Source organism: Halichoerus grypus, chromosome 6 (genome assembly GCF_964656455.1).
Source record: "Halichoerus grypus chromosome 6, mHalGry1.hap1.1, whole genome shotgun sequence".
Classification (NCBI taxonomy): domain Eukaryota; kingdom Metazoa; phylum Chordata; class Mammalia; order Carnivora; family Phocidae; genus Halichoerus; species Halichoerus grypus.
Window position 1 is genome coordinate 164,481,027 of NC_135717.1, and position 23,815 is coordinate 164,504,841.

Below are 23,815 nucleotides of genomic sequence, written 5' to 3' on the forward strand. Positions count from 1 at the left end.
TTATTCTGTGCTTAAGTTTTTGAAGGTTATGTGAAGTATAATTTGGAGATCACAATGGGATTTGCAAGATTTAATTCAGTATTTAAATCATTTCCTTGCTGCTCCAGGAAAGTTATCAAATTAGAAAATTAGTGATTCTTCCTATTTTGCTTATGTCTCATCAACTGGTTTTCCCATCCCTATGCTGATGACAGGGATGATACAGCCCATCATCAGTGTGAGGTTTTGAGAATATTAATTATAAATGGACTGACTTAAAGGCCCTAGAAAGGGACCAAGATGTGCAGTGTTAAGGACTCCTCTTTATCCCTGAGCCAGATGGGGCTTATGGAAGGGTGTTCTAGCTGTGTGTGTGTGCAGAGGCCTAGGGGGTTGTTACTCGGGGCAATAAAAACAGCCGATAATGTCCGCTTCATTTGAGCATTTATTTTTAAGTGGTTTTCTAACTCAAATGGGAAAATAACATCTCTAGAGAAAGGAAAACAATGCTTGTGCCTTTCTTTTTGAACTCAAAATGTTAATCATTACTTCCTATGGTCATCAATAGGGCTGAGCTCACTGCAAATGCTAATGTACAAGAAAAGCTCATAGCGCAGAAACGCCACCTAAACCACTGTCTTTGTCTCTTCTTCTCACCTGCTCCTCCTCGTACCTCCCCGGAGGAACTTTCAAAGCTTCTAATAAAACTCAACATATGTATTTAAGATGATACACAGCATTTCTTGCACTGCCGTCAGTTAGTTTTGGGAGGGGACCTTGCTTTGCATTAGTTTCAAATGACACGTCATTCAGCAAGCCCGGTTAGGGGGAGTCTCCACTCCAACGTTGCTCACCCCTGGAGAAGCGAGCGCCCGCCAGAAGCCTGTTCATCTCGAGGTGCCCTGCAGCGTTCGCTGGTAATATGCATCCTTCAGTCATGTGCGCACAGGAGTGGCTGGTCCAGTCTGAAGGCATGAGTGGCCTGTAATTATTACATCAAGAGTCCTAACTGGTTTGTTGGTTATTTTCAAACTCTACCATCAAAATATTTAGGTGACTGGGTGCTCAACGTCGAGACACGCTATGCCGTTTCCTATCGGCCATTTTTCAGAGGAAGTCTATCTTTTCCAGCCCTTCCAAACGGCAGCATCTAGAAGGTACTCTAAGGAGGGTTTTTCCTGTAAGTTGAGGTTTTAGGAAAGAATATTTTAGAGTGAGTCACTAAAAGCAACCTGGGAGAAAAGCAGGCAATAGCAACACTAACCAAAGTGAATCAAGCACAAATACTAATGGTCCTGAGATATAAACTACTAGGCACAAGATAAAACAACATATTGCAACTTTATTAGATTTTTTCTATTTTACTGGCTGTTTGGACTCAACAAAGGCCTTGGTAACCTGTCACTTTAACATCTTCAGGTGTCACCGTACAGAACACAAAATCTGACTGGATGGCACCCATCAACCTGTCGAACAGAGCAACCGTTAACATCACAGCTGTGGTCATGTAATGTTTTTATAATAATTCAATCACAAACATAAAGATATTCAGTATCATGTGCGGGTTTTCTGCTGCTGCAAGACCTCATCCACCAAGTTTACCAAACCAGGCCTCGTTAATGACAGGTCCCAAAAGATGCCATGTGCAGGTAAGGCAAAACTCTGCCTCATATTTAGGATAAGCAAAGTAGCAAGTCTATGAAAAATTGCTTTTGAGCCCCTATTCCTATACCTCCATACACGTTCCCTCCTCAACGTGTCCCATTATCCATTCATCTAACATCCGGATAGGACCCCGTGGGTACTTTCCAAGTGAGAGTGGTGTTTAGGGTTTTGCTGGGTTCAGGGGAAGGGGCTGGATGGGTGGATGAATGGACAAACCGACAAAGGGAGGAGGGAAAGGAAACATTAAAAAACCTTATTTACTAGAACGCGCTTCATGACACCTCTCAGACTATACACCAGGCTTGCTGTAAAGAAGTTCATTCTGATGACTACAGGCTTCCATGAGTGAGTTAGGCAGTATCTTGATCTATCCCCACCCCCTAATAGATTTTCCTAAAACCTGTGGGACAATCAGGGAGGAAGCACAGACATCCCTTTCCAAACGAGGGCAGTGGGACTCCTCCCGGAAGGTAACGTTACGACCCTGGCTCCCGAGAGCAGCAGCTGCCCGCCAGCCACTCGGGGACGGGCAGTTACAGCTGTGCACGTTGAGCCGGTCGGGTCTCGAGTCTGGTGTCTGAGGAGCGTTTCCGTCCACCTTCGTTCCATGAGGGGCAGTGGCGTTTGGCGACTGCGGTCAGCATTCTATCCTTTGATCACGGCAATCGGTCTCAGTTTAATGGCCTTCTTGCTGATTCCAGCATCGTGGCAGGTGTTCACCACATCCGTCACGTTCTTATAGGACTCGGGAGCCTGCAGGGGAGGAGTTAAAAATTGTAAAAATCTACTTAAAATGTAATCCTTGAAAGCATTAAACTTCATGTGGGATCAAAGAAATGCACATTAAAATAACACTGAGTTTTCTTTTTGGTGTGTGTATCAAACAAAGATGATGACTGAACTCAATGTTGGCAAGAGGTTAATAAGATAAACACTTTCACCTTGTTCTATATTTTTCCTCTCTGTCTCATAATTTCCCCATAGAACGTATATTACTTGTATAACTAGGAAAAACAGTAAATGTTTAACTGAATAAAACACACACACTAATACCCAACAGAAAGGAAATGCACCAAATCATCCCGTTAGCGGTAATTATCTTTGGTTGGTAGTTACTGGCCATTCTGATTTTCTTTATTTCTACAGTTGTCAAAATTTCTGGAATGAACAGCTATTACCTTCACAACAAGGGAAAGTTATTCAATGCACCTATATTACTAACACCGTGTGTATGTTTATGTGTATACACACGGACACGCTCGCTGTTCTGAGTTTCCAGCAAGACCTCGACCCTCCCTTCCCCCTCAGTCACTGTCCTGCCATTCAGACTAGTCTCATCACACCCCCCCTCCCCCCGCTGATGGCGGCATAGCAGCTCGGGCCTCCCAGTGGATTCCCACAGGGCTCTGTACACACCCTTGCTAGCTCATTGCCCTCCAATCTCTAACTTTCGCACTGCAGCCTCTGGACTCTTTCCAGTTAGTCATGTGCAGAATGCTCTCCCTGTCCCCCCTGATCTGAACACTCCCTTCACCCTCCTGCTCTTGAGGAAACACAGATCTCCTCCAGGGATGTAACTTCCACCTCCAACTTTCTGAAGTACTAGCTACTTTCCCTCCTAAGTGGGGTCCTGTCATTAGGCCCAGGACGGTGACGGGTGGCCTTGCTCATCTTGGTTCTTTCCAGACCATCCCCACTCCCTCCCCCCTAAGTACTCCCCGTTTCCCTTTTTGAGCTTCCGGTCATCTTTCACTCCCTCTTCTTGCTCCAGTTACCTGCTAGACCCGGAAGCACTCCGTAGCATTACTTGAAGATTTCTCGCTCCTGGCTCACTGTCACTCTGTTCTGCTATAATTCCAAATGGTTTCAGTATCTAGGAAAAGGACCCTTTCAGTATCTTGGCTTCTAGTCCCTTGACTTTTGCTCCTTCAATGCTGACCCTGATCATTCACTCCCAGCCAGGGCCACACCCCACAACTTGTCATTAGCAGCAATTAAACTCCTCCCTAATCTCCGCTTGGAGCATGTCAGGCTGCTGACCACAGCTCGGTGTCCAGCTCACGCCCTCCTGCGCTCCATGTCCAACGATCCTTGAACCCCGTGAGACGTACAATCTCTTTGCAATCCCTCAACAACCTTGCGTCTCTTCCACGGCACCAACTTGCAGACCTGGTTCAAGTTAACTCAGCCTCTGTGTCACGCCTGCACGTGTATAGCTGGATGTAGCTGAAAACACGCAGCCACCAAACTGAGCTCCAGCAGGCCCGTGCTGCTGTCCTGGCACCCACCCCAAATCTCACCAGGCTGATTACTCCTTCTCTTCAATGGTCATCTCAGACCTTCTCCTGCGTCCCCACGCTTAAGCTGCTGGTACCACTTTCTACTACACTGAAAAAAGAGAAACCACCAGAACAGAATCTCCATAAAATCTCACCAGCTCTTCCCGGACTACCTGCATCCTACCTTCTCTCCTTTTATTAAGGATTCATTATCTGAGCTCCTAGCAAAGACCAACCCCATGCACTCTCATCTATCCAAGGACACTACTCCAATAATTCCCTCTTTTCTGCATCATCAATTTCTCTTCCAGATTCTTCTCATCAGTGTGCCAGATCATGTTACTCTTCTGCTCAAAATTCTCCAATGTCTTTCCATCCCCTCCCTCAGAGTAAGTGCAAAAGTCCTTCTGTAAAGGAAAGGCAAGGACTCACACGATCTGGCGCTCCCACCTCTCTGACCTCAGCTCCCTCTTGCTTGTTCTTGTCATAGTGGCCTTCTTGCTATTTCTCCAACATCCAGGCATAATCTCGCCTTAGGGTTTCTGCACGTGGCTGTTCTCTCTGCCTGGAAAGCTTGCCCCTAGATACCTACACAGTCCACTCTCTCACTCCCTTCAGGTCTTCACTCAAGTATCACTCCACTACACCCTATTTAAAACCGCACCCACTTCCTATCTTTCCCTATCCCTGTCCCATTCTTACTTTGTAGCACTTAATGTCTGTCATCTAACACTACATCTTTTACTCTGTGCTAAGTTTCACAAGAAAGGGATTTGTTGGTTTTGTTCTCTGCAGTACCCCTAACACCTAGAATAGCACCTAACTATAGATGTTTAATAAGTATTTCCTGAGTGAATGAAAAAATCATACGTAAAACATACACATAAAGAAAATACCAAGTATCAATAGAGGTTATCTCTGGTTGGTGTAATTTTAGATTTTTGTTTTCTTCTTTGCATTTTCCAAAATCTCTTAATGAAATAGGTGTTTCTTTTCTTTCTTTCTTTTTTTTTTTTTAAGAGAGGGAAGGGCTCAGGAGGGGCAGAGGGAGAGGGAGAAAGACAGAATCTTAAGCAGGCTGCATGCCCAGAGTGGAGCCCGGCTTTATCTCACAACCCTGAGATCACGACCTGAGCTGAAACCAAGAACTGGACGTTTAACCAACTGAGCCACCACTCCATAAACAGGTGTTATTCTTAAAATCAAAGAAAAAATTGTTATTAAGAAATAAGGCTTTGTCGTACTCTGTGACTCAGTAAGTCTACTCTTGGGATTTCAGTCTGATTATTTATTTTTTTTTAAGATTTTATTTATTTGAGAGAGAGAGAGAGAGAGAGACAGAAACAGCATGAGAGGGGAGAGGGTCAGAGGGAGAAGCAGGCTCCCCGCTGAGCTGGGAGCCCGATGCGGGACTCGATCCCAGGACTCCGGGATCATGACCTGAGCCGAAGGCAGACGCTTAACCAACTGAGCCACCCAGGAGCCCCTTCGGTCTGATTATTAAAAACAGCTGGATGGGGCACCTGGGTGGCTCAGTCGTTTAAGCATCTGCCGTTAGCTCAGGTCATGATCCCAGGGTCCTGGGACTGAATCTGCTCAGCGGGGAGCCTGCTTCCCCTCTCCTCCCCGTTCGCTATCTTTGTCTCTCTCTCAAATAAATAAATAAAATCTTAAAAAAAAAGAAAGGTAAGAATCATTCTTGTGGACTTGCCTTGTAATTAATCTCCAAACAAAAGACAATGATAAATTGTAATTGAGGTTATTTAAAAACAAACATAGTATCTGATAGCAATACCGAACTTATGCTCTCTGTGTAGTGGCATAAATCACAGTTTTATGCTGAGCATTTATCAAAATTTCACTTACCTCTTCCATAACCAATTTGGGTGAGGCAACGCGGATTGCGATTCCCATATCTGCCAGTTTGTCCAAGACATCCTGAAAATCTAAATTACGACGAGATTTTGCTCGGGACAGTGCACGGCCCTAGATTAGGAAAGGAATGAACTTTAAAAATTCTGAGCTAAAATTTACATTCAACTCCAGTAATTATTTAAACTTTTGGGATTATATGCCTTTTCCCTGACTTCTTTAGAGTTAGAAAATGATCTTTTTCTGTTTTATCAACCTTAGTGTCTTTTGTTACAAATTGCATCATATCCTTCCGGAAAACAAATTTCCACCTATACAGAACATTCAGTATTGAAAGATTTAGTTTTGTATTTCTAATTAATTATCAATTCAATATAAATTGATTTTAATCACAAACAGTAGGTCTGTCATCACAAAAACTTTGTGCCTTGTGATTTAAAACAGTTTTTCAACCTTAGCACTACTCACATTTTGGGCCGGATAATTCTATGTCACGTAGAATGTTCAGCAGCATCCTTGGCCTCTACTAGATGCCAGGAACAAAACTCCCCTCCCTTACCGTGACAATAAACAAACAAAAAAACAATGCCTCCAGGTGTTGCTAATGTGTGGTATGCGATATTGTGCTGGTTTTGATCACTGGGTTAAAAATGAGGAGTTGGGAGGCAGCTGGAAATGAGAAGGGATCAGAGAAAAAGGAAGGCTCAAATATATTTGTGAGGGTCTGTCCTATAAGAAGATACTCTAGAGTTTCAATTTTCCACTCCATCACTAGCTAAGCACTCTCATGGCTCAGAACATGGCTTGGCAAACTGGTTTGTGGGCCAAATCTGGCCCACCACCTGTTTCTGTAAATAAAGTTTTATTGGAACACAGTAATTCCCATTGGTTTGTGTATTGTCTATAGCTGCTTTTTCACTACAATGGCACAATGGAATAGGTACTACGGAGACCATATGGCCCCAAAGCCTAAAATATCTACTGTCTGGTGCTTTACAGAAAAAGTCTGCCAACCCCTGGCTTAGAAGATAAGAGGCGATATGGTGAAATAGGTGTGCTGTCTACGCCTGGGCTCTGAGGTGCAAATCCCCCAAATCTTGAGTGGACCTACCTAGAAAGGAGCAAATTCCGCAAATGACTAGGTCTGTGAATGGCTGAGATAAGCTGTGATGTGAACTTGCATCAGTTAAAGTTCTATGTGTTATGCCAATGTGGGAATTTCCCAGTCTGGATTTTGTGGACTTGCAGAGATGGGAAACAGTCCCTCACTCTACAATGACTCCACTAAGGTAGAGATTACTAAGTGACCTTAGTTGGTTCACTAGACAGCATATATTATGGGAAGAAATTCAGGTAGAAGACAAGATGGATCCAAACCTCAACTCTGTTAATGCTCAAATACATTAACCTGTCAAAACGCAAAATGGCAAACTGAAGAGAGCATTTCTAAGTTTCTGTTTTCCTTACCGCTCCATGACAAGTTGTTCCAAAGGTCTCAGTCATGCCCTGTTCAGTGCCAGTAAGAACGTAACTACAGGTACCCATAGTGCCGCCAATGAGCACGGGTTGTCCAGTGAGCTGAGGATGCAAACACCAATCCAACATATTACAATTTAGAAAAGCTTTAAATGAGCTTTTTATGCCTGAGATTTATACTTCCTCTTGCAGTGCAGGACTGTGGGAGAAACCTGAGCCTCCAAATACACTGCTTTCAAAACTTACTAGGACATTATTTTAATTCTTGGATAATTGGGAGGGAAAAATGTGAGGACCAGGAAGGCAGCAGAAAACAGACAATGCAAGAGTGAAGCCAAATTCAAATGTCTGGGGAAGCTTCATTAGGAAGAACCATCCCGGGCAAGGCGCTTGACCTCTCCAGGTTCTGCTAAGGGCCCTTCTACCTCTACCACAGCCAGATACCAAGAGGGGAGGAGAGATGAACAGACTGAGTTTAATCTTAATCTTGCCTTCCAATCATTCAAAGGCCTTGAAGAGATCACCTATATGGAGTAAAAGAGTCTCCATGCAGGACGTTTTAGACTTCCCACTGCAGGCACAGATGAGGGGGGAGTCACTGCTTCAGAGAAGACTGGAAATCACTGTTCTCAGGGAGGACAGACTTTCTTTACACAACCACTGCCTCTCTGTTTAAATTCACCCATGTTTAGAACAACCTAAATCATGCCCCCATGGCCTAAAACCACAAATGGCTTAGTACATACTTGGTAATCAACAGCAATGAGGGGATGGTGAGGGGGGAAAGCTCGGGTGGATCCCTTCCTGTGAACCAACAGTGTCCGCTCCTTTCCGTCCACCACGTGCTGCTCTACTTTGGCAATATTGTGAGAAACGTCATAGATCACATGCAGGTCCAAGTCATCAGGGGTTGTGTTGAAGACCTTGGCAAAGGCCTAAAAGGAAAAGCCTATGTTAAAAGTGGCCAGAACCAGCTCTTCAGAACTCCTCTGATTTCAGCTGCTCTGTTCCTATAGGGAGTGAGGGATTTAAGAGCTCAAATATAGCTGTATTATTAATCTTCACATAAAAGACAAAAACCATCCTTTACACCACATTGCAAATTTCACTCCATAAATTCCAACTCTGGTTGAAAAGCTGCTGGGCTACTCTTGATTCCACCCTTCAGAACAGCTTCTTCCTCAGCCTTCTAATCTTCGTGAATGCACTTCTATCCTATCTGCTGCTCAAGGCAAATTCTAGGAACAATTTTGGTTTCTCTTCTTCTCTCATTCCCCACACCTGATACTCTGATTTGATTTAAGGAGACATCAAGAGTCTGGACACCTTGCCAATATTTCCAGTATTTATTACATAGATTTCGAAAACCGGATTCTACAGGCTCTTTTTTAAACCTTATCGTGAGTAACAGAAGAGCAACTTCAACTGTACCTGACGGGTTAAGAAGGTCATGGAGGAGCGGTTGACCCAGGCATAGTTCCCAGCAGCTGCCATCCCCTTTAGGTAGTCCTGACCCTCTGGGGAAGCGATCCGAGCACAAGCCAACTGCCGGTCGTTGACTATAATCTTGTCTCTCTTCATGGCTTTTTCCATAGCTACCAGTGCATCTGGACCAGAGAGAAGAAGTCTAAATCGGCCGCTTTTACTTTTATAATTCAGCTTTATTGCAGAAAAGTAGGCTACATTCAAACCCATTTTTTAAAAAGCAAATAAAATACAACTTTTCCTTTGACGTGTTTCTAAGTTCATCTATTTGCTTGGTCAAGACATGGTTATTGAGGATCTTCTGTCAGCGCTGTGTGACACAAAGTACGTGGGTTACAAAGCTAACACCTTCCCTATAGGAACTTGGACAGGGAATGAGAGGTGAACACAAATAGCAACAACATGGTCTTAGTTTCCCCTTTCCTGGCATGAAAATGAATGAATAGAAATAGTAAAGTACATTTTATTACTGTCATGGTTTTAAAAAATAATCTTTTAGTGACTTAACAGAAAAGACTTGGAGACAAGTTGCTAGAAGAGCAGGAAAATCAAATCCATGGCAAAGTGTAGAGAAGTACTCAGTCAGAATTACTAGTCAGTGCTCCATACATTTGCTAGATTAAATATTCTAATGGGTCAAGCTGGCCCAAATTATTAAATTCCCATAGGATGAAATGTACACACAAGGATGAACCATTATAATATACAACTTAAGGTTTATAAAAATTTCCATGTGTTTATATACCTTCTCATAAATTCATAAATCCTTTCACACGTCCTATCAATCATCCAAAGTGACCTTGCTGCTGTTCCCCTGCCTTCTGCTTTTGTTCATGCTGTCTTTTGGTCATGAATGTCCTTTATGCGTGATTGTCCAAACTGCAAACAGTATGTGTTCACCACGCCACCTCCAGTATCTTTTTTTTTAAACGCTTTATATAGACTGTTCTTTGGTATTTTATCAGGTACTACCTTTTCATTTTAATGAACGTGACATCTCTTTCTTGAGACAACTTGAGGGCGGGTCCTTGCCAATTTCATCACCGAATCCACTATAACACTTAATCTTGCATTATAGGTACGTAAGACACATTTGCATACATCATAAATGTATAAATGAAATAGTGTAATGCGAAGTATTTAATCTCCTATGACAATACCATGTGAAATAGTAAAAACCTATGCAATATAGTTCGAGCTTTCTCTCTGAAATCTCTATTTGGTTCCCTATAAATGCGTGTTTGAGCACTGAGTCAAAAATTAGATCCAGAATATACCTGTGGCTACTTGGTGGCCCAAGCCTCTGCTTCCACTGTGGATCATCACACACACCTGTCCCTTATGGTCGATGCCCATTTTCTTAGCTGCGTACTCATTGAAAATCTCATCCACAACCTGGATTTCTGCATAGTGGTTGCCTGCTCCCAGGGTCCCCAACTGCAAAATTAAGAATGTCTGATAAAACAGCTTCTATTTCGCTTTTGAAGATTTATTGATTTGAGAGAGAGAGTGCGGCAGTGTGCATGCACAAGTCGGGGGAGGTGCAGAGGGACAGTCCTCAAGTAGACTCCCCACTGAGTGGGGAGCCTGACACGGGGCTTGATCTCACGAACCCATGAGATCATGACCTGAGTGGAAACCAAGAGTCAGACACTCAACTGACTGAGTCACCCAGGTGCCAGGCTTCTATTCTGCTTTAAAAAAAATCATTTAAAAAGCAAATTGGTAAAATCAACTGGTAGATAAATAATCACAGTGTTTTATATAACAAAGAAATTTCTGAGCCTCAGAAATGCTTCATGCATTTAAAGCAACACACAATAAAAACACATGGTAGAGAAGCTCTTGAAGTTTACTGTACCGTTACCTGCTTGAAATATATACAAATATGTATTAAAAACTTCATAAACCAAAACTCAGACCATTAAATGGCCCATAGAACATTTTAAACGTTGTGGACAGAAGGGTCAAATTTTGGGATGAACTCTGGTGAATGCGGACTCTTACACAAGGTCTGAGTTCGAATGATTTTTAAAACATCTATGAGTTTACTGACAACTACCATTATCTGCCACTGAAAGAATGTATCCTGTAACTGGAGTTAAGAGATGATTTAGGGACCACGGCACAGAAGTGCTGGAAGAGTCTTTAGAGGCTGCCTAGATTTAACTAGTTTAACTAGTTTTCAGGTAAGAAAACCAGACCCAGAGGTACACCTGGGTGGCTCAAGTCGGTTAAGCATCTGCCTTCGGCTCAGGTCATGATCCCAGGGTCGTGGGACTGAGTCCTGCATCGGGCTCCTTGCTCAGTGGTCAAGCCCTCCCAACACACTCTCCCTCTGCCTCTCCCCCTACTTGTGCTCTTGCTCTCTGACAAAATCTTAAAAAAAAAAAGAAAAGAAAAGAAAACCAGACTCAGGCAAAAGAGACTTGCCCACAGTCACAGAGAATTAATGGCAAAGCCATCGCCATTAGCTGTAGATTTCAAACATGTGGTATATTCTTATCTCATGGACGCCATGAACTGACAAGGTATGTCTTCTCATCTTGGACTCCATAAAACTCAGCCACATCTGTGGACTGCCAAAAGTATGTATGTATGTAATTTGGGCATACATTTTTAAGCCTTATAATCATATCTCACTTTTCTCCCATCCATTTCTAATTCAGCACATTTTGTTTTATTTTATGAACATCTGCAAGTTCCTAACAGTTTTTTAAGAGTAAGAACGAAGCATAAACAAATTTGTGTTCTTTTTGATATACTGTGAAAAACCTGGGGATATGTTTGCTACATAGAAGACATTTCCCCCTCAAGAGAAACATACGACCCAGCCCCCCACCCCCCGGCCCCAAGAACGTTGCCCCTCCCACGTGTTACCTGAGGAAGGCCTCTTTTCTTAGCCCTTGCGGAGACCTTGTTGGGGTCAGCCTGCAACATCCTTCCGTACTCCTCACAGTGCTCCTTGTCCTCAGCCCAGGCATAGCCTTCCCTCAGGGACCAGTCCACACCCATCTCCAAGGCCTCCTCCAAGTCTCTGAGGGAATAATAATAAGGTCTGGTCATTTCACAGCCAAGGCAGAGCAAAAGCTAAGATGACCACACCTCAAAAGGGCAGAAGAAAACGGTCCATTTACTCTCGCCTGTGTACCAGGCGCTGTGCTAGATGCACAGTTTATGCTCTCAGCAGCTCCAGGCTTTTTGAGGAAAGCAGCTACATAAATAATTGCGATATAAAACAGTAAGGACCATGTGAGAGATAATTATAGTTCTTCAGACATTTATTCAGTCCCTTGTACTCTTCAAATCTTATTTGCATTAGATTTGCCTCTCTGAAAGGCAAAGAAAATTTGTAACTGTCATCAGATATCACCATCTACCACTAACTTTACCACAGCTACCCACCTTCATTAATAATTTATGAACGATTACAGCCAAATAATAAACCTATGTAAATGCCTTCAGGTGGCACAGGATAAATTTTAAGGTATCTCTGCAGAAATACTACATGGCTTCAGTGCACATGCATTTTGAAGGGGCACATACATTAAATTCCTAGAAGGAAACAGCCTTGATCTTCATCTAAGGTCCAGCCCTCCCAACACACTATCTGGAAGGTTAAATGATCTAGGTCATCTCCCCACTATAGCCCATTTCAAACATTATTTATGATATAGGACAAGATTTCTATTTAAAATATTTATGAAGATCTTAGAACTCATATTGTTCCAGGTATGCTTTTCAAACCAGGGCTGCATGTCAGGGACCACATAAATCACAGATCCTCCAAGTGTATCAGTTTACTCCAAGTTTTTTGTTTTTGTTTTTTGGCTGGAGGGGAGCTGCAGAACTGTTAATAGCCAGAAACATACTGGTATTAACGTATGTACGTGTATGTAATTAGAATGCAAAAGTCACATAATTTTAAAGATAAGACAGAAGATGCCAAAGAAACATTCTAGTTAAGCACACGTTCCGCAAAGTTTAAGATGCACAGCTTTGCAAGAGCCATGACAGTACTGTCACTGGCCATCGAAAGGGCAGTTGTGCTGTGGCTTTCAATTTCATTCTCTACCGCTGAAATATTTAACATCCTCGCTAAATATACAACATTCAGTGCCATCATTCAAAAAGGAAGGTCGTGGCTAAATAGAGGCCCACTGAAAAAAGGCGGTTCAGAATACAGCCTCTGAAACCAAAGGATCTTTGGTTTGAATCCTGACTTTACTTACTAGCTTACTATTACCTCTTTAAACCTCACTTTCCTTTGTCAATTGGGAATAACATTAGGGTTATTATCTAAATAAAATGACATGATAGACGTATACTATAGCACAGCGCCTTCCATGTAGGAAGTGCTCAGTAACTCTCAGGGGTATTTCTCTATTATAAACTCTGTGTGTCAAAGGCTCTTCTAATGAACACATCACTTGACTAATCTCTCTAATCAATGGGGCAGAGGGCACCTCATGTGTAAAAGAACAATTCATTACCACTTCCTGAAAGGTGACTGAACAATCCCCATCCCCTAAAGCATCCTACATTGGTTATGAATATGAGGGTCACGTGGTTATTTTCTTTCCCAATCTGTTTATTGGAATCTTGTGCTCTTACTTGGCACTCATGGGGATGACACCTTTTGATCCCACCCCAACAGGAATGTGGTCAAACATAGCTTGGGCAAGCTGCTCCTTCACAGGCTGGACATCGCCTTCGTCTAAATTGGTTCTTAGCAAGCGCACACCGCAGTTGATGTCAAATCCAACACCACCTGCAAAATAGAGAAGTTAGTCACAGATTAGCAAAACCAGGTAGTTGGGCAATGTTACCTGTGGTTTCTCACCATTAATATAGGGTTTGAAAGACAGCTCTTCTTTTAAAGATAACTTTTTAAAAATAGCCTACAAAGTAGATAGTCTGATGACATCAAAACACTTAAAGTAATGTACATACTATAGGTACTTTGTGGGCCAGGAAGGCGGTAATGAACAATGAGTATCATCTAGACTAAAGATTAAAAAATATGTATACAATTAGAAATTAATTGTAATGATGAGTATCATCTAAAGATTAAAAAAAGATATATACAACTAGAAATTAATCGTAATGATGATAATGAGAGCAATCACTTACCCAGTACTTCCTAAGTGCCTCGTACTGTGCTAAGTACTTTTCACAGCTTAGCTCATTTACTCCTCATAGTAATGCTACGTGGAGTTAACATTACTAGCTCCAATTTGCCCGAGAATTAACTGGGACACAAAGAAGACACATAACTTGCCAGCGAAGCATTTCAGTTTGTTTTGTAGCCAATGTCTAAAAACTGCCTGGCATATAGTAGGAGCCCAAATAATTTTCCATAAATGTACACTTTACTTGATATTTTAATAGCCTCCGAGTGTCCACAATTAATCCTCTCAGTAAACTAGGGGACAAGGAATGATAGACATGAGACTGAGAGACGTCCATACTCTATTTCAGAAGGACTGTGCTTCACACCTGACGGCAGATGTGCACAGTGACCTTACCTGGGGATACCACTGCTTCGGGGTCACTCATATCAAAGGCTGCCATATTCCCAATAGCAAACCCATAACCTGAATGGACATCAGGAAGCCCAATAGATCGCTGAAAGAGAATCAGAAAATGAAATACAGCTTTCTCAACCTGACAAGACCATATTAATTCTCAAGTGGGCTGTGGGCCGAAGCCTTCCCCAAATCAAGATTCTGTTTTTGTGAAACCTTCTCTATTGGTGAAAATTAAGTATAAAAACTTCTAATCATAAAGCTAAAAATAGCAGGAAAAAAAACCTTTTTTTTTTTTTTTTAAAGATTTTTATTTATTTATTTGAGAGAGAGAGAATGAGAGAGAGCACATGAGAGGGGGGAGGGTCAGAGGGAGAAGCAGACTCCCTGCTGAGCAGGGAGCCCAATGCGGGACTCGATCCAGGGACTCCAGGATCATGACCTGAGCTGAAGGCAGTTGCTTAACCAACTGAGCCACCCAGGCGCCCGGAAAAAAAACCTTTTTAATAAAGTCTGACCATTAACTAAGAAAACTGAAACAGAAAAGCCTCAGTATAACATGCTATAGGAGGGCCACATACTAACTTTAAGGTAATATTACGTTCTAAATATTTATTGTTATAAAAGAAAGATTTACTTATTATTTCAGAAAGAGTGAGTGACAGCGGGGTGAGGGGGTGAAGAGGGAGGGAGAAAATCTTAAGCAGACTCTCCGCTGAGTGTGGAGCGCAAAGCAGGGCTTGATCCTGTGACCCTGAGATCATGACCTGAGCCGAAATCAAGAGTTGGATACTCAACCAACTGAGCCACCCAGATACCCGAAGTAGAATTACATTTTAAAGATAATCTTCAGACACGGACAAATTGTGGTCACATCAGGCTAAGTGAAGGGAAATATCTGATTTATACAGGTCCTTAGTGTTTAAGCCATCATAGGCAAATGTAATCCATTTGCTGGTATGAATACCGTACACTTTCTACATCTGGGGCCTAGGAAAGGGCCCTGACCCAGGAAGAATGCAGGTCAAGGCAGACACCTAGACACCTGAGTTCCTTACATGCACAATCCATTTCTTTTCATTTTCCTCCCAAGTGCCAGCACAATAAATGGTATAAAGACATCAAAAAATGTCTGCTGTAAGGATTTCATACATTCTTGTGATGGTGGAACCTGAATGTTAGACTGTGGAGGGGCCCCACTTGCACCACCCAGGCCTATCTGTTACCGCCACCACCCTCCTTTCCCAATCATGCCTACAACAACTGTACTGTCCTTTCTCCCTCCCCACAGGTCTAACCCTTACACTTCTGTCCATTCTTTCTCCAATCATCCCCTTGAATGGGACCAGAGTGAAACTTTCAATGGTGGTACCCTGATCCAGGAATAATGCTGTACTGTGACAAAGAAACAAGAAAACAAAACTACTTCAAAGATTTTCAAATGCTTACAGGTTCTAGCAAAAAGCAACCAGAAACTGAGATGCTATCTAGACTCAATTACTTCTTTAAGCTCCATGGTTATTTCTAGATGTTTGAAGGTCACTATCTAAGTGACACTGCTATCAGTTAGGCCTGGCCATTCAGCCACTCGCGAACTTTGAGACTAAGACAAAATATAAATGATTCAAACTCTGAACACGGACTCACATGAACAATCCCAGGCAGGGCTGCCACATTGCCAATTTGTTTCATGGCTGGCAGGAAGCCACCGACACCTGAAGACAAAAATTCAGAATTAGAAAAGGGGACGCAGGTGATTTTTAGCATTAAATACATTCATAGGTTTCTTGCTTGCATTAAATGAAGGGGTAGTGGTCAGGACCACCAGAACAACAAAGCAGGAGAGGATGTTTGGGGTGAAGTGGGAAGGGGGCTTCATCAAGAAGGCAGCCAGCACGGGGGCGCCCAGGTAGCTCAGTCGTTAAGCGTCTGCCTTCAGCTCAGGTCATGATCCCAGGGTCCTGGGATCGAGCCCCACATTAGGCTCCCTGCTCAGTGGGAAGCCTGCTTCTCCCTCTTCCACTCCCCCTGCTTGTGTTCCTTCTCTCACTGTCTATCAAATAAATAAAATCTTAAAAAAAGAAGAAGAAGAAGGCGGCAGCACACGCACAGGACGGTAGCGAGGGCAACCGGAGTAATCAGACACGCTGTCAGCGTTCTGTGCATACCACGGGAGGTTCCTTGCAAACACAGTACTGAGACATGTGAAACAACTAATAAACGTTATGTTGCCGATGTAAAAAAAAAAAAAATTTCTTTCAATAGTTGTATTATTTACGCAAAAAAAAAAAAAAAAAAATCAACACTAGTTTTACTCTAAGTGACAAAGAAAGGCAATGCAGAAGAGCTGGGACAACACTGGACTGAAAGGCAGGGGACATGGGGCTCTAGTTTTGCTCTATCACTTGGTCGCAGTGTCATTTTAGGCAAGTCAGGATGTCCTGGTGGGGACAGGGGTGGGATTTAGATTGTTGAGCTAAAAATAAAAGGGTTAAAACCAGGTTCCACTGTAATCATTAGAGCATTATATTAGAGCTTTATACACTTATCCCTAAACATTGGTGCAGTTCTGCAAGGTAAGTGTAATCAACTCCCCTTTACAGATGAGATTAGCTGAAGTTCAGTGAGGCTAATCAGTGTACTGGTTAAGAATGCAGACTTTGGGGCGCCTCGGTGGCTCAGTCGGTTAAGCGACTGCCTTCGGCTCAGGTCATGATCCTGGAGTCCCGGGATCGAGTCCTGCATCGGGCTCCCTGCTTGGCAGGGAGTCTGCTTCTCCCTCTGACCCTCCTCCCTCTCATGCTCTCTGTCTCTCATTCTCTCTCAAATAAATAAATAAAATCTTTAAAAAAAAAAAAAAAAAAAGAATGCAGACTTTGGAATCAGACACTCTTAGATGTAAGTTCCGCCTCTGTCATCAAGAAGTTATGCAACTGGACTAATTAAAACGACTTACCAACAAACAAGAGCCCAGGGCTACATGGCTTCCCAGGAGAATTCTACCAAACATTTAAAGCAGAATTAATACCTATTCTTATGAAACTGTTCCAAAAAATCAAAATGGAAGGAAAACTTCCAAACTCATTTTACGAGGCCAGCACTACCTTGACCCCGAAACCAGACAAAGACCCCATCAAAAAGGAGAATTACAGACCAATATCCCTGATGAACATGGATGCAAAAATTCTCGCCAAAATACTAGCCAATAGGATCCAACAGTACATTAAAAGGATTATTCACCACGACCAAGTGGGATTTATTCCTGGGCTGCAAGGTTGGCTCAACATCCACAAATCAATCAATGTGATACATTAATAAAAGAAAGAACAAGAACCGTATGATCCTCTCAATAGATGCAGAAAAAGCATTTGACAAAGTACAGCATCCTTTCTTGATTAAAACTCTTCAGAGTATAGGGATAAAGGGTACATACCTCCGTATCATAAAAGCCATCTATGAAAAACCCACAGTGAATATCATTCTCAATGGGGAAAAACTGAGAGCTTTCCCCCTAAGGTCAGGAACAGGGCAGGGATGTCCACTATCACCACTGCTATTCAACAGAGCACTACAAGTCCTAGCCTCAGCAATCAGACAACAAAAAGAAATAAAAGGCACCCGAATCCGCAAAGAAGAAGTCAAACTCTCACTCTGCAGATGATATGATACTTTATGTGGAAAACCCAAATGACTCCACCCCAAAACTGCTAGAACTTATACAGGAATTCAGTAAAGTGTCCGGATATAATATCAATGCACAGGAATCAGTTGCATTCCTATACACCAACAACAAGACAAAAGAAAGAGAAAATAAGGAGTCGATCCCATTTACAATTGCACCCAAAACCATAAGATACTTAGGAATAAATCTAACCAAAGAGGAAAAGAATCTGTATTCAGAAAACTATAGAATACTCTATAGTTTTGGAAAGAAATTGAAGAAGACACAAAGAAATGGAAAAGCGTTCCATGCTCATGGATTGGAAGAACAAATATCGTGAAAATGTCTATGCTACCTAGAGCAATCTACACATTTAATGCAATCTCTATCAAAATACCATCAACGTTTTTCAAAGAAATGGAACAAATAATCCTAAAATTTGTATGGAAGCAGAAAAGACCCCGAATAGTCAGAAGAATGTTGAAAAAGAAAAGCAAAGCTGGCGGCATCACAATTCCGGACTTCAAGCTCTATTACAAAGCTGTCATCATCAAGACAGTCTGGTACTGGCACAAAAACAGACACAGAGATCAATGGAACAGAATAGAGAGCCCAGAAATGGACCCTCAACTCTGTCAACTCATCTTCGACAAAGCAGGAAAGAATGTCCAATGGAAAAAAGACAGTCTCTTCAACAAATGGTGTTGGGAACATTGGGCAGCCACATGCAGAAGAATGAAACTGGACCATTTCCTTACACCACACACAAAAATAGACTCAAAATGGATGAAAGACCTAAATGTGAGACAGGAATCCGTCAAAACCCTTGAGGAGAATACAGGCAGCAACCTCTTCGACCTCAGCTGCAGCAACTTCTTCCTAGAAACATCGCCAAAGGCAAGGGAAGCAAGGGCAAAAATGAACTATTGGGACTTCATCAAGATAAAAAGCTTTTGTGCAGCAAAGGAAACAGTCAACAAAACCAAAAGATAACCCGACAGAATGGGAGAAAATATTTGTAAATGACATATCAGATAAGAGGCTAGTATCCAAAATCTGTAAAGAACTTATCAAACTCAACACCCAAAGAACAACTAATCCAATCAAGAAATGGGCAGAAGACATGAACAGATATTTCTGCAAAGACATCCAAATGGCCGACAGACACATGAAAAAGTGCTCACCATCACTCGGCATCAGGGAAATCCAAATCAAAACCTCAATGAGATACCACCTCACACTAGTCAGAATGGCTAAAATTAACAAGTTACAAAACAACAGATGTTGGCAAGGATGTGGAGAAAGGGGAACCCTCCTACACTGTTGGTGGGAATGCAAGCTGGCAGCCACTCTGGAAAACAGTATGGAGGTTCCTTAAAAAGTTGAAAATAGAGCTACCATACAACCCAGCAATTGCACTACTGGGTATTTACCCCAAAGATACAAATGTAGTGATCCGAAAGGGCACGTGCACCCCAATGTTTATAGCAGCAATGTCCACAATAGCCAAACTGTGGAAAGAGCCTAGATGTCCATCAACAGATGAATGGATAAAGAAGATGTGGTATATATACACAATGGAATAGCATGCAGCCATCAAAAAAATGAAAGCTTGCCATTTGCAAAGATGTAAATGGAACTAGAGGGTATTATGCTAAGCAAAATAAGTCAATCAGAGAAAGAAAAGTATCACATGATCTCACTGATGCGAGGAATCTGAGAAACAAGACAGAGGATCATAGGGGAAGGGAGGGAAAAATGAAACAAGACAAAACCAGAGAGGGAGACAAACCATAAGAGACTCAATGTCAGGGAACAAACTTAGGGTTGCTGGAATGGAGGGGGGTGGGAGGGATGGGGTGGCTGGGTGATGGACACTGGGGAGGGTATGTGCTATGGTGAGCACTGTGAATTGTGTAAGACTGATGAATCACAGACCTGTACCCCTGAAATAAATAATACATTTTATGTTAATAAAAAATAAATAAAACTACTTAACATCACTGAGCCTTGCCTTACACGTCTGTAAAATGGAGATAACATTTTCCTCTTAAAATTACTCTAAGAATTACATGAGATAATCTACGTAATGTACCTAGCAAAGTGCCTGGCACATAGTAAGTGCACAATAAATGGTAGCTCGTTATTACTGTTCAAGGTTAGCTTCAAAAGCAACCAGGTCTACCCAGCTCCAAACAGTTTCTACAAAGCCAGGCGGCTAACAATGTGATCACAAATAAGTAACAGGTTTTTGGTCTCATTTAAGTGTTGATTATTACCTGACAATAGTTTTGAATTTTTAAATTATAATTGAGTTAGCATTATCATGCCACAGGGAAGATACTATTTATATGGCCGCATGTAAAACTCTAATGTACTTACCACCACCCCGACAGGCATTCCTTAATTCTTCAAACATTAATTTTTCCAGAGCATCATTCACGTAGAAAACTCCTTCAACCTGGTACCAACAAAAAGGAAAAACCATGAGCACATGCCTATGATATATAGGCACTGGATAGAACACACGTACTATATGTAATATTTATTTTACTTTGCTCCTTATAAAACACTTTCTCATTACCTTAAGCAAGCACAAAACTTCCTAACAAAGACTACCAGATGTTCCTATCTTTAAATATGTATTAAAAATGTATTTTGCAATGTTCTCAAATTGTTTATTTTCCTACTCTTAAAGAAACACTTAAGAATTCAACAGGAATTTTTTGCATGTGTGATAAAGAAGTCTTGGGGCACCTGGGTGGCTCAGCTGGTCAGGCATCTGCCTTCAGCTCAGGTCATGATCCTGGAGTCCCAAGGATGGAGCCCCTCACCACACTCATGCTCTCTCTCTCTCAAATAAATAAAACCTTTAAAAAAAACAAAAAAGAAAGAAAGAAAGAGAGAAAGAAAGAAAGAAAAGTCTTCCAACTATACTCTCACCAAGGCCAAAAGTCCTACTACTCTTGTGCTTCTAAAAATCAGTGGGTCTTGATAAATGGATGAATCAAAAGAGTAAAATTCTAAACATAAAAATGCAGTCATGTGACCTTAGTGTATTTTTTCTGTGCCTAAGACAACAGCACATTACACTTTATTTTGTCCTATGCTGATTCATAAATCAATACTTAGGTAAAGAGTAAAAAAAATTTAACATGTAGCTACACAGCTGTGTGCTTAGTTCTAGAATCTACACAATTTAAGAGGATAAAGGAGCTTGACAAAAAAATACAAAAGGCAATGGAGGACGTACTTATGTAACAACAAAGGCCAGAACATTTTTATCAGATATCAAAGATAATGAAGAAGCTGCCCACTGAAGAAGCGAAGACTTAACACTAATCACCTGGACAAATTTCTTTCTTTTGTAAGAAAGAGGACTTCTGCTTGAATAACACCAGTTGAAAACGGAAAATGTCTCCAGTACAATTTTCTAAGGGCCACATTTTATTAATTCACCAAACTTTACTGAGGACTTATTATGCTTTAGGCACTGTAGTGGGCAATAGGGGAGATACAAAGAATATATAAGATCCTGTTTTTTTTTTTTTAAAGATTTCATCCATTTGTCAGAGAGAGAGAGGCAGGCAGAGGGACAAGCAGGCTCCCCACTGAGCAAGGAGCCCGATGTGGGACTTCACCCCAGGACCCTGAGATCATGACCTGAGCTGAAGGCAGACGCTTAACTGAGCCACCCAGGTGTCCCTAAGATCCTGTTTTTGAGGAAATTTCCAGCCCAGGATGCAGCCCAGACTAGAAAATTAAGAGGGTAATGAGGCAAGCACTATGATAGGAGAGTGGTATGGAAGAAACTGATGAAGTGGCTCAGTAGCCCAGGGAGCTGGAGGAGGCTTGAGAGGTGTTCACTGTTTTAACCAGCTCTTCAAAGACCAGAGACATCACTGGAGCTGCAAGACATTCAGGAGATATAAAGGAGACACAAAAATGACATAAAATTGGGAGGGGAGTCTCTTAGGGAAGAGGAATTTTTAGTGCAGCATGTGGGTCTTAAGGGAGGAATAAAGATTAAGGAGGACAGATTCGGTAATTATTGTGAAATTCACTCATCTCTCAAGAATGGGAATTCAGTTCAAGCTTAGCATAAGGTCAGCAACTTTTTAGGAGCAGTACATCGAGATTTCAACTCCCCACTCTTAGGGGAGAAATGATAGTAAAGTGCTGTACAAAGAGTTAAACGATAACTGCCTGTCGCAAGATGAGACTTGCTCTTAGGCAGAATTAGCAGCAGTGTGTGTGTCAAAAGTGCAGCTAGAACGACTCCCAGACACTGACAGTGTGTTATCGTGACCATCATGTCCTGGTTACCGCCTACTCCTTCATTCAGGGAACCAGATTCCATAAACAGAAACTGGCTAAACGGAAAACAGCAAAATGGAATCTTAGGACCATGGCCCTTTCCTCCTCTCGCGTCTAGCTTTGCTCATGGGGGACACTCAGTAAGTTCTGATATTGACTAAAAAGAGTGGAGTGGCTGTCAGGAACCCTTACCAAGACACAGACTCACAAGCCTCCAATACACTTACAGGGCACCTTAAGGGAGTTCAAAAGCTACTTAACATATGTCCCCAAAACCTTACAAATGACTGTTTTCTTCACTTTAATGGAAAATAATAGGCACAAATGGCAATGAAGCCCGAGAGATAGCGAGCCCAGGCTTTCACACTCCCTGGTACTGGGTTCCGAGTCTCCATCGGGAATACACCATTCTGTCAGAGGAAAGAGAAGTAAAATGGGTATCAAGTCCCGGCTGAGCTTCTTACTAGGCGGCTGGAGGAAGCTGTGTCACCAACCCATCCCCAGCGAAGTGAGTATTAAAAACAAGCCACCCTGCCCTGTGAACTTTCCAGACAGCCGCGAGACGCAAACACGTTTTATTGAACAGTGAATGCTAATAACTTGCTTCAGCAAACAAAGGTCCGTAAACGTCACCCAGATGGCCAGCATGACTCAGGAACGGGGTTCCCGTCCCAGCAACCCCACCTTGGACTGACTGGCTGTGCCACCGTGTGAAAAACCACTAACGTCTCTAGAGCTCGGGAACGAAACGTCTTACGGCGCGTTTTTGAGACTTCTACGCGAAAGCGTTTTTGCAAGCGCGAATTTCGCGTTCACTTGGATTCCCCAGGAACGTTCCGCTTCGGGGACCTTTTGCGCCGGGAGGTGGGGCCGGCCGGAGGGTGGGGGCGGGACGGTCCCCGCGCCCAGCCAGGGGTCGGGAGGGCGAGGGGGAAGGCCGGGCCCGGTGGGCAGGGAGGTGCCGCGGGCCCCCGGGGAAGGCCCCGCCACCGGCTCCCGCTTCCCCGCCTCACCTGCATGTTGGGCACGAAGCCCTTCTTGATTCTCCAGCAGTTTTTATTGATCTTTTCCAAGAACTGCAGCTCATCATTATAACTACGACTCATGGCGGCGACAACGGTGGCAAAAACTCCCCGCTCCGCTTTGAAGAGACGCTGCCGCGCTGTCCCGCTGCCTGAAGTACCGCCTTCCGGAAGTCAACGCGCAGGCGCGGTAGGCTCCGCCGCAGGATGGGCGACGGCAAGAACCGAGGCTCGAAACTCCTGCCACCAAAATCGCTTTTATCTCGGTAAGTTAGACTGCCCTCTAGTGTTTATCTTTCGGATATTTACTAGTCCTCTTCCAGGCTTAAAGCGAAACTAAATGCAGTCGTTTCTAGTGAGATGTAGTCGTCCTTTGTTTTGGAAGTGCTTTTCAGCACTTGAAAAACACACTGAATCTGGATCAGGTCCAACTGCTGTAATGAAAATCTGCGTGGAGTTTACATTCCCAACAGTGAGGGAAAAAAGATGTGGATAGCCGAGAAACATGTTTAAATAAATATAACTGGACAT

The 23,815-nt window shown here is 42.7% G+C and overlaps 1 protein-coding gene across 1 annotated transcript; it reads right to left on the reverse strand.

Moving 5' to 3' along the window:
* Positions 1–1,301: 1,301 nt before the first annotated feature.
* Positions 1,302–23,467, reverse strand: RTCB (RNA 2',3'-cyclic phosphate and 5'-OH ligase). Its single transcript, XM_036093511.2, has 12 exons — positions 23,276–23,467; positions 20,328–20,406; positions 15,932–15,999; positions 14,285–14,384; positions 13,371–13,527; positions 11,637–11,793; positions 10,034–10,193; positions 8,703–8,878; positions 8,018–8,206; positions 7,263–7,373; positions 5,790–5,909; positions 1,302–2,397 (listed from the first exon to the last, which is right to left on the reverse strand). The coding sequence occupies exons 1-12, from the start codon at positions 23,366–23,368 to the stop codon at positions 2,290–2,292; spliced, it is 1,518 nt and encodes a 505-aa protein (XP_035949404.1). The 5' UTR covers positions 23,369–23,467; the 3' UTR covers positions 1,302–2,289.
* Between the last annotated feature and the right edge of the window lie 348 nt (positions 23,468–23,815).

Excerpts from the sequence above, each read along its gene's own strand:
- RTCB (XM_036093511.2), bottom strand. The coding sequence starts at position 23,368 with ATGAGTCGTAGTTATAATGATGAGCTGCAGTTCTTGGAAAAGATCAAT. Across the intron at positions 20,407-23,275 it reads GCTTCGTGCCCAACATGCAG|GTTGAAGGAGTTTTCTACGT; the intron begins GTGAGGCGGGGA and ends TGTTGGTACCAG. Across the intron at positions 10,194-11,636 it reads AGAAAAGAGGCCTTCCTCAG|TTGGGGACCCTGGGAGCAGG; the intron begins GTAACACGTGGG and ends TTAATTTTGCAG.